This window comes from Podarcis muralis, chromosome 2 (assembly GCF_964188315.1).
Source record: "Podarcis muralis chromosome 2, rPodMur119.hap1.1, whole genome shotgun sequence".
Classification (NCBI taxonomy): domain Eukaryota; kingdom Metazoa; phylum Chordata; class Lepidosauria; order Squamata; family Lacertidae; genus Podarcis; species Podarcis muralis.
In genome coordinates, this window is record NC_135656.1 from 80,496,051 (window position 1) to 80,507,014 (window position 10,964).

Below are 10,964 nucleotides of genomic sequence, written 5' to 3' on the forward strand. Positions count from 1 at the left end.
TCCAGAAAATAGTAATCACCAATTCAATCTTTTCATGTTTCAGCAAATCGCCGCTCTTCCTTTAATTTTGAATGCCTCCGCAGACAGAGCAGTCAGGATGAAATCCCACTATCCCCCACTTTTCACCACCGCACTGCTTTGCCCCTGCATTTAATGCAACAGCAGGTGAGTTAAAACACAGTGTTCACACTTTAGTTGCAGAATTCTATGTTTGATATGTAATTTTATGCCACTTCTTTGGAATATGTCAATACTGGCAACACTCAGGGTAACGAAAGATAGGAATCCCTTTCCAAGTGTCCTGAATAGGGTTTAAGCAAACACGGGAAGAGAGAAGAGCCTGCCTGGGCATGCTAGCTCCACATCCGGTCCCTGTCACCTTCTGGGTGTTCCAAGACAACTGTTTGTGGGGAGGAAACCTCCTGTACTCGTGGAGGCTCCTGTGCCTTTTGAAACTGGAAAAAAATCAAGGCTTCCCAGTGCATGTAGATAGTTAGGGCAGGCAATCTCTCTCAAACACATGGAGGTGTGATAGCAAGGATGGATGGATGGTGGGAGGATGTTAGCTGCCTTAAGCCTCATTCTAAATGCCCAACTAGAGATTTTGTAAGGTCCCCAGCACGTTAAAACTCCTGAGAGCTCAGCTTTCTGGATCCTGAATTGGGGAGAGAAAAACGTAACTGCAGGGGAATGGGAAGGGTGCTCCTATGCCTCTAGACTATTTTTCAGCAACTGTTTGTTCACCAAGTCCAGTCTCAGGAGGAAAAAATGGTCCTGATGGGCAAGACAAAGAGCAATTTGGATCCTTAAAGGGTTTGGTAAGCAACTCGTACTTCCCTGGTTAGTTACAAAGGGCCAGATTCAACCAAGTTGCTGTACCAGCAGAAGCCAGCTAGCTCAGTGGAAGCCCCCCTTACCTTTCTTCCTCCTGCGCCCTCCCCAAATCCCAACCCCAGAATAGCATACAGAGGGAGGAGAGAGATCAGTCCATTTGGCAAGGAAAAACGCCTGTGCTAACAGAACAATCTCCTTAGCACGACATGGAATTCCTCCCTTACAACTTTTGCAAGTTACAATCAGCTATGTCTACGATCCTATTAATGCTTCTACTGAAGAATGGTGCATGTTGCATTTTGATGGGGTTTTTCTGGGGCTGACATTAAACAGCAAAATTTGGCTTTATGCATTTTCCCTTGGAACTAAGTCCCACTGACTCAGGGGGCTTAATCTCATGTAAGTGGGCATAAGACTGTAAGCCAATCCTATGTGTGGTTGCTCAGAAGTAACAGGAGTTGATTGTACTGAGAGCGTGTCCCAAAATTAAACCATTGGTCTCATGGTGTAGTTGCAAAGGTTGAGTAGCTTGGCAAAAAGTTCTGTATTTCAGAGACGGGAAACCTGTGACCAACCAGATGTTGTTGGACTCCATTAGCCCCCAGCCAGCATGGGCAATGTTCACAGACAAGGGGGGTTGCAGTTCAGCAACAACTGGAGAGTGACAGCTTCCCTATCCCTGATGTAATTATTTATTTCTGCAAACATTCAGTAGAAGTTGCTGTAATATCTTAGGACACTGCACCCAGTGCATTTCTAATAATAATGCTTTTTCTTCCCCAATATTAGGTCACATTAAAGGCTCATCCAGACTTCCTTTTGTGCCGCACCGATCTTCACTGGATCTGAGCCCTTTTTCTTTTAGCCCTGAAGCTCTCCCTATGAATCGGAACAAATGCAAATATACAGACAACCTGAGTTCCCATTTGTTCTGATTCAGTATCAAATTTTCCTGGGGAAATGACAGGCCAAAAAATGCTTGGAAATGTAGCTTTAAAGTGTGGGGCCAAAGGTTAGTGTGGATGAGCCCCAAGTCTTGAATACTGGGTTCAGTTATGCCTATTTTGCACCATTCCATATTAAAAAATATGAACACTTGGGTAACACTGCTAGGATCTGTTTCAGAGTTTCTTGCTGTCCGAAATGCTTACACAGGATGGACCTCAGTCATGCAGCCAAAGAGTTACAGCACACTGGTTACTCCCTTAGCTGAGACTTGGGTGCCACAGTTCAGTGCACAGCTAGGCACATTAAGTCTCATCGCAATCAGTGGAAGTTAAACACAATATAATTCTGACTATGGCCAGTATTTTAACCCAGCACAACTTCAGGGTTGTTAAAAGTTTCCAATATATTTCCTGGCAACCCCAAAACACAGTGAGCTTTAAGCCATCTTTCACATGTTTTGTTGAGAGAACAGAGAAGTAATAAATCAAAGTTCTATGCTCTCTCTCACGCACACATACACACACACCTCTCCTGTTTGTTTTACACATTCATTGTCCACCATGTTAATAAATGCAAATCATAAGTAAATTGAACAATGGCATGGTTCACTCTTCAATCTAAAAACAAACAAATGTCTGATTGAACACCTTAAGTGGCTCGAGATGACAAGTGATTACTGGCTGAAACTACTTTGCATGTGATCTGCTAGTGCCTTCATAAATCTGTGGGTGTATTAGCTTTTAATCTCTTCTTCAGGTCATGGCTGTTGCAGGTCTGGATGCCACTAAAGCTCACCGGCATTCCCCTAGCCGTTCAACACGTTCCTGGGCCACACCACCAGCTACCCCACCCAACCGTGACCGTACTCCTTATTATACGCCTCTTATCCAAGTTGACCGAGCAGAATCAACGGAACATATGAACGGCAGCCTCCCGTCTTTGCATAGGAGCTCCTGGTACACAGATGATCCCGATATTGCCTATCGGACATTTACGCCAGCTAATTTGACTGTACCGAGCGACTTTAGGCATAAGCATAGTGACAAGCAGAGAAGTGCGGATAGTTTGGTAGAAGCGGTAAGTGCTTTGAGCTCCTGTTTTTAGCTGCATGGTTTTACTTAAGTCGTTTTAGAAAACAAAGGCTTACCTGCCATTACACATACTTAAATCGCTAGAGGCCATAAACAGCAGAGATAGCCCTGTTCCATCTACAACACATAAAGACACTTGAGAGATTTGCCAGCCATGATCACTAGCCCTGCAATAGGCTGTGAAGAGCAGGAAGAAGATCAAGAAGGTTGCTGCATTTCCAAGGCAAACCAACAACAACTGATGTTTCAAAGGGCCCCAGATGGAATCCTAAAACCGTAGAATCAGAGTTGGAAGGGAGCCCCAAGGGACATCTAGTCCAACCCCCTGCAATGCAGGAATCTCAACTAGAGCATACATGACAGGTGGCCATCCAACCTCTGCTTAAAAACCTCCAAGGATGGAGTGTGCACCACCTTCCGAGGAAGTCTTGACAGAATCAGATGAGATGCCTCAAATGATTTCAAAAGTTGTCTGGGAGCAGCCACAGCTTGCAGTGTCTACTTAAAAGGCTGGGTGGTGGGGCTGAGGAGGAATTCCCACTGTCTCTGTGTTTGGTAGGGATAGAGTTCAGAGCAGAAGAAGGTTGAAGTATTGCTACTCCACGCCCCTCAAAATCTGAGGCTGATGGGAAGACACAGATGATGCAGCGGTGATGTTATCAGGTGCACGTTGCTAATTTGGTTACAGAAGCCTAATTTGGTTACAGAAGGCTCATTTGCTTACAGAAACACCCCAACATATTAAACAAAGAAACAGGTGGCTTTTTGTTTTGTTTTATGAGAAGGCTGTTTTATGAGTTTTCCCAGATAAGGAAGGAACACTGATACAGTAACAGCAGTGTCACTTAGGGAATTGCCAAAGCAGCAAAGAGACAAGTGCAAGACCATATTCTGCCTTTCCACCATGCAGTGACATATTCTTTATTATGGTAAAGGTAAAGGGATCCCTGACCATTAGGTCCAGTCGTAGCCGACTCTGGGGTTACAGCGCTCGTCTCACTTTATTGGCCGAGGGAGCCGGATATTTTGTCTTTTTCTGTTAAATCAGAAGATTGTTTAGGGTAGGCACTCCCTGATGCTTTGGGGGGGGCGGAGCATGTTCGCTTCAGCTGTTACCTGTTCCCCATGGATGAGAACCCAAGGCAAAATGACTGAGGAATGGTTTAAGCCAGGGTACAGAACCTCCACCCCCACGAAGCCATTTCTCCCAAACCTTGCCCACCATCAAAAGTCACTTGTATAATCAGCTGAAAATCCTATGTTGGCTGTTTCAAGCCACAAAAGGAGGGCATGCAGCCTTAAAGCAGCAGGATTTAAGACCCTGCTCGGCTGACAATGGGGGGGGGGGGGCTTGTGTGTTTAATCCTGCACAGTTTGGCGGGTTTCATAAAAGCACCTTCCCGTTTCAGGAAGGGGCTTACATGGAATCCCTTGCTACAACAAAGGCTTTTTCCTCTGTTGTAGAAACGGATTCAGAAAATGATTTGCATCAGAATTTCCTGCAAAGATGAAGGGGGGAGATGTTCATTTTAGCAGCACTTTGCAAGGTACACCTGATGTCATTGTGATATCAGGTGATTCACAAATGGGTAGATCGCCCATCTGTCAGATTTGCCCCACGAGGACAATCCCCAAAAGGATCTGGCCTGTGGAGGACAATCCCCAAAAGGATCTGGCCTGTGGAGACAAAACTATCTTCCCCAATTTAAGCTATATCCTCCCTATGTGCCATACTGTTTCATGTCAACTTTTGTCCCATTGTGTCTACAAAACAGGACAGAAGCTGAAAGCCGCCAATACTAACTAGACAACATAGTTTGGCTGCATTCTTTATCAGCTTTACAGGAAGAATCATGTAAGATAGAGTGACTTTGATTACAACTATGGACTCCAGAATTTCTCTGAAAACATTAGTATATTCCAGGTGGCCCTCAGTCATGCATCATCCCAACTCCTCTCCTAGCTTCATCAGAATGTCACTTCCAAACTCAGCCACACACAGCTTATGGGGAAGGCCTTCTTTACACAGTTGTGGGACAATTCAATATCTAGGGAGTAGATTTTCAGAAGGCACTTGAAATAAAAATAATGCAACATAAAAAGGTTTGCACTCTCTAAAATGAATTAAAGTATTGAAGCTTTGTCACTGTTTGCTTTTGATTTTTTATCCTAAGTGCCAAATTAATGTTTATAGTATTACTTTCTCAGGTACTTATATCTGAAGGATTAGGACGGTATGCAAAAGACCCGAAGTTTGTTTCTGCTACGAAACATGAGATTGCTGATGCTTGTGACATGACTATTGATGAAATGGAAAGTGCTGCGAGTAATCTTCTCAATGGGAACATTAGCAATGGAGCCAATGGTGACATGTTCCCCATTTTAAATAGACAAGATTATGAACTTCAAGACTTTGGTCCTGGCTATAGTGATGAAGAGCCAGATACTGGTAAATATGAAGAAGACTTAGCTGATGAAATGATATGCATTACAACCTTATAGTATTTAGCAAGGAAAAAAAAGTTTGATTTTAAATAAACAAAAGTGCCTCATAGTTCCAAGATGCTAGGCACTAGTTGGAATTAATAAGGAATCAAGTTTTGCACGAGTGATGATGTCACATTGTGAGGAAGCCATACTTTTATTTCTTCTTAAATATCTCCAGTGTGGTGAAACAGGATCAGAATGGCAGGATGTTGACAAGTCCTTTGCTATAGAATCCTGAGCTCATCAGTGAGTGAAGGTTGGTTATTAGACTGAAAGAGATTCTAACCAGCCTGTTTTCAGATGTTGAAGAAAAAGTTGAAAGATTGCTGCCTTTCAGTTTTGTGCTGCTGCCCTTCAGAGTGTAAAACTTTCTCAGCGGAAAAAGGTTTGGCACCAAAAAAGAAAGTCTGCATGAGAAGGATATGGTGATGAAAATCAAAAGTGTCATTACCTCTGATTATATGGCATATCAAATGTCCACTACATTCAACATATCCACTCAGATATTATTTTCAAATTTGCCTCCTTTTTTTTTTTAAGTATTTGTCTAATAGAGTTTGTCAAACACCACCTACATGAGATTGTTTTATTGGACTGATGCTAAAAAGCATTTCTCTCGTATGTAACACCAGTTTACATAGCAAAATATCATTTAAGATAGTCTGTTTTATGACTGTCACATTAAGGGCAAAATATACTGGAATAATTGCATTTTTACCAATGCACTTGCAACCAGGTTAAAGTAGAGTTAGATAAGATAGTTTGTTAAAAATTATATAGCAGAAATTATTGTAAATAAATTGTAATCTACAAACATTTGTATTTGTAAAGAGATGTTCTATATTTTGTAATTATTGTACCGTAATTGAACTGCAGCAATATTTATGGAGCCTAATTATTGTAATTCTCCACAGAATTCTAGATAGAAGTATTTTTACTTGGATTGTATAGAGCTTTAGGATTAAATATTTAAATAGAGCCACCTCTTATTTCTTCATTGTAAAATGCTTTCGAGGTAAAGATTTGAGAAACTTGATGCTACAGAGATTTTATAAAATATTTTGGGCCTATAGGAGTCTCACTTTATTTAAAACATGGAAGATGACTATTTATAGTCTTATATTTGGAAAGTTAAGAGATTTGGAATTAACTGTTATCTTTTTTATTTGGAAACTTCTGATTTTTATTTATACTACAACTCCTGCAATAACAGGTAAATAAAAAGAAATGAATCGAATTAGGCCACGCCTAACAAGGTTTTGTTTTAACCTTGAAGTATATATATTTACAGATTAACTGACCAAGTATTTTACTTGGTGTAGAGAATTCTTATGAAGAAATAATTTAGCTGGTGGATGCAAAATGTTAACAAGTTACTCTGCTTGAAGTGGAATGTGCGATGAAGCAGTCATTTGCAGAACCAAAAGATTCCTAATATGTTGGGGAAATGGATGGCATGGTGGCCTCAACTTTTGTTGTTCTATGTGGACTGTTTCCAGGATTTATTTTTATGCAATCAAAGGAGGGCTTAGACATTTGTCCATGATGCAGTAAAATCCTGATATTGAGGCTAATGCAATTTTGGAGGCAGGTGAATATCAAAAATCTATTTTATTAACACGATAAATTGACTTGCTTTGCCAAGTAACCTTATCAGGGTTTATCTGTATTAACAAAATAGGTAGCAATTCAAATCACATTTTAAAAAGTGTGACCTATACAAACTATGTTAATATAACCATTTTGTACACAGTGGCAATTTGCTATGGATACCTTACAGACCTCTTCTTGAATCATTCTTTCAAATGCCAGGAGAGAATTTAAGGGTTTGTAAATTGTTTCTTGACCTACATCATTTTGTATGAAAAGAAATCCAAAATGTTCTTCGGAATAAAAATGTGTAATAATTTTATTATACTTGGGGCTCTTTTTACTAGCAGCTTCCTGAAGGTGCATACCTCCTGACGTCATAGACACATAACCCATAGGTAAATAAGTACTTCTTGTACAAGCATCCCTATAATAAATGGGAGCTGTGCAATTTGCTTCAACAGAACAATCTCCCAGTAGTTTATGAGCCATACAGAAATTGTAAAAAAGAAAAGGCTTTCACTTTCTCAGGTTGTCAGTAGCCTTTCCTGGGTTGATTTGCTTAGATGGAGGAGGAAACATTTGAATTTTGCAATTACATGGAAAAGGAATGGAAGAGAAGAAGCTCTCAGCCTCGGCAAGACACTTTTCAGGGTCAGATAAGTACAAGTATCAGAAACCAATATAGTTGATCAGGTTGCTCTTTACATCCAGTCTCTGCCTCCCATCTCAACAAAACTAATTGAGAATGACTTTCTCAGACTAGTTCACACCTGTAGACTCTGTATTTGTTCATTCTACCATGCAGCACAGCATGGAAGCAAGCCTTGGGCTTATACCGGAGCTCTAAAATAAACGTTGTGTGTATGTGTGTGTGTTTACAAATATAAGCACCTTACATGAGTAGGCCTCAATCCATCTGCCAGGGAAAAATGGGGACAGATTATGCGAATGGGGCCTTTATGTAGAATCAGATTACAGGTTCAATTTAGGGTGGCAAAAGACCAGTAACTCCAGAACTTGTTTCTGTTCGCCATCACAAGCAGAATCCAAATAATGGCACATTTCATTTGGCGGGTAACTTGTTTGGAAAGTTCCTCGTTACTAAGGTTGTGTTGGCCATAAATATTAGGAGGAATGGAGATGCTACTACCCAGATTCAGCAACCTTTGATGTCTCTATACCAGCCTTCTCCAACCTGGTTTTCTCCAGGCGTTGTTGACTCCCAACATCCATCAGCCCCAGCCAGTATGACCAATAGTCAGGAGGATGTGGGAGTTGTAGTCCAACTCGGTTGTGAAAGGCTGCCTGATTTCAGTTGGATCGATTTAAATTAGTCATGCAACTCGACAAACAGCAGATTCAAAAATCCTCTACTGAATGACCAAATGTTTGCTCTATAATGAAAATTGCTATAAAATACAAGATGATTAAGAACTTTGCATTTTGCACTGTAGTAATGATAATAATAATATAGAACAGTAATTCATGATAAAGTACACAATGTAAGTAGCAAAAATCCAGCAACTACGGTTTTCTAGCCTTGCCAGAGAAAATACATAAACTTATTGCTGCCTAGCACACAAGAGACCTCATTATGCCAGAGAAGGAGAGTCACACACACACTTCCAATCCTGTAAAAATGAAAAACTACAAGCCCTTTTTGTTCCCCCTCCTCATGCCACTCCAGAACCTACAGACTTCCAGGGCCCTTCACAGATGTTGTCCATGCCTAACCCAAACTGCCCTCAATTTGCTATGCTCTTGCTATACTGGTCTTGTGTCCAACAACTCATCTTTTTCATACTATGGAAATTCAGAAAGCTCATATCTCTTGCAGCTCAAGGCATACAATGTACAGTCCCCAACTGTCATTTTTAACCTCAGCTGTTTCAGCTGATTTCACTCTCAGAACCTCATGTTCCTATGGCAACTGCAATCATTCCCAGAGTTCATTGGTGCTGAACATGTACATTCATGTTGTGCTGATACAGGAATTTAGGCACATCTGTTTTTCATCCCCCACCTTCACCCCCCTGATGACTATTTTTTTGCCCCAAACTTTTTTTCAGCAAATTGCTGGGCCTCTAGCTTCATAAACTATGATGCAAAGCAAAGTGTTTTCTCTTATTAACATATTACTTCCATGTTGCAATTAGGATATAGCTGGAGAATTATAAATGCTGAGCTCATTTTTATGAACTATTAACTGGGGAAGGAGATCCCTTACCTGCTGTAAATTCAGCCACAGCATTGAATCAGGACAGCATTTGTCATGATAGTAAAATCATGCTGAATAAACCATGGGGAAAATAAACAGAAACACACACACAAAAATGGAATGTGGGGATTAAGCACCACTGTTCTGGCAGCATGATAAACAGTTGCTTATACTGTTTACAATAATCTTCAGGTTCATGTATATTATGCAATAACATGGATGGAGAATCATCTGCAGTTATGTAAACAACTATTAAACCAGGTATTTTATCTTCTACCACAGCATCTTTTAGTAATATGCAGTATTTTAAAATGGCGCTCTACATCAATCACATCATAGTGGGCTAATAAATCATATGATTTGGAAGATCACTGCATTCTAAAAGCCACAAAGGTAATCATGCTATACTGGATTGAATGCCCTGAATGCAGTACAGCACACTACAATTGCCTCAGTAAAGTCTCTCTATTAAACTCACGGTTTGCATCACACTGCTTGATCTACGACTTTTATCATGATGAGTAAATCATTTTGGTCCCAGTTTAATGACAGAACATTTATCACAGAAATTATTTACCTGATTTCTTATGGGACAGTGCTCACTGCAGTCACATTTTCTCTTCAGTAGCATTCTTATGCCAACATGCCGTTCTTCTTCCCAGTTAATTACAATGCTCCAGTTTTACTGCTTTGCAGCAACACCAGGTAGCAGGACCTGCTTAGAGCATCTGCAGTTGTCCCTCCAGCCAGCTTTTGAGTCAGCAGGTTTTTTTAACCTGTTTCCACTTTTCTCAAGTGGATGATGTTGCCTTGAAAGTCCCAAGGAATCTAATAGGGGGCTAACTACAGTTAAAAGGTTCTGATTACTGCACTTGTTATGTTGCTCACATGCTGAGAAACAATACCTTGGGTTCAGATCCTTAAACAAACCTTTTAAGCTGAAATCTTTCCCAGTCTGCAGCTGTATTGGAATCTTTTAAAAAATAATAATAATGTGTTTTTAATGTTTTGTTTTTAATTGTAGGTGTGTATGCTGCCCTGAGCTCCTTCAGGAGGAAGAGCAGGATATAAATTCTATTAATAATAATAAACTTCTCATAATCCTCCCAAGTTCCTTGCAGTATTGGCCAATGTTAACTCATTTCATAATGAAAATTTCTCTGAGTTTATAAAACTACAGTAATGTAAAAAGTAAACAGAGAAGATGGTTTCAGTCTCGCTGGTCCAGCAAGCATGATTCAGATGTACAAATTGGCTTTCTGCCTAATCATGTGCCTGTTTACTTAGAAGGGCTGGTTCACTCATGTGCTGTTGACTAGAGGGCTGCAATGGTGTGGTTGATCAAACACAAATGACATTGTATTATCACACACCAGCTTAAACACAAAACCTTTTTAGCCTAAGTTCAAACATTCAGTTGGCAGATATTAAGTGTAGAGAAATAAATTTATTTACATGCCTGTGTGGGCCAACTGTATATAAATGGGCCTTACTCCTCACTGTGAATGTACGTAGAATAGGGGCCTTCTGTGTGCAATGCCTATGGCGAGATTATGTTGCAAAGGTTAAAAACCAAAAATAAAATAGCCACACATATTAAGCACTTAAAACTAGTGGTTTATGATAGGGAAGGTCCACGTGCACTTGCCCCTTCTGGACAGCTGGTACACTCAGCAATGGTAGTACTAGTGATCTGTGTCAGGTGATGAGAAAAGCCACTCTTCCCTAATCAAAACTGACTCTGGTGACCATTTGTTCACCAGCTTCAGAAGTACTGATATGTTAGTGCAGTT

At 40.5% G+C, this 10,964-nt stretch overlaps 1 protein-coding gene and 1 long non-coding RNA gene across 28 annotated transcripts in view; one reads left to right on the forward strand and one right to left on the reverse strand.

The window, feature by feature from the left end:
- CACNA1D (calcium voltage-gated channel subunit alpha1 D) overlaps positions 1-7,277 on the forward strand; it is a 190,365-nt gene extending 183,088 nt beyond the window's left edge. For 26 of the 27 annotated variants that reach the window (XM_028719033.2, XM_077924918.1, XM_028719043.2 and 23 more), the window contains 3 exons: positions 44-165; positions 2,539-2,859; positions 5,082-7,277. In XM_028719033.2, the coding sequence (XP_028574866.2) occupies positions 44-165; positions 2,539-2,859; positions 5,082-5,375 (737 nt within the window). In that variant the 3' untranslated portion in view covers positions 5,376-7,277. Of the gene's footprint in view, positions 1-43; positions 166-1,623; positions 2,309-2,538; positions 2,860-5,081 lie in introns of those variants that run through there. The other variant, XM_028719053.2, reaches the window with a different exon arrangement.
- LOC144327008 (uncharacterized) lies at positions 4,223-5,085 on the reverse strand. Its single transcript, XR_013391977.1, has 2 exons — positions 4,551-5,085; positions 4,223-4,519 (listed from the first exon to the last, which is right to left on the reverse strand). It is a non-coding gene; the product is annotated as an uncharacterized LOC144327008 (long non-coding RNA).
- Positions 7,278-10,964: the final 3,687 nt, after the last annotated feature.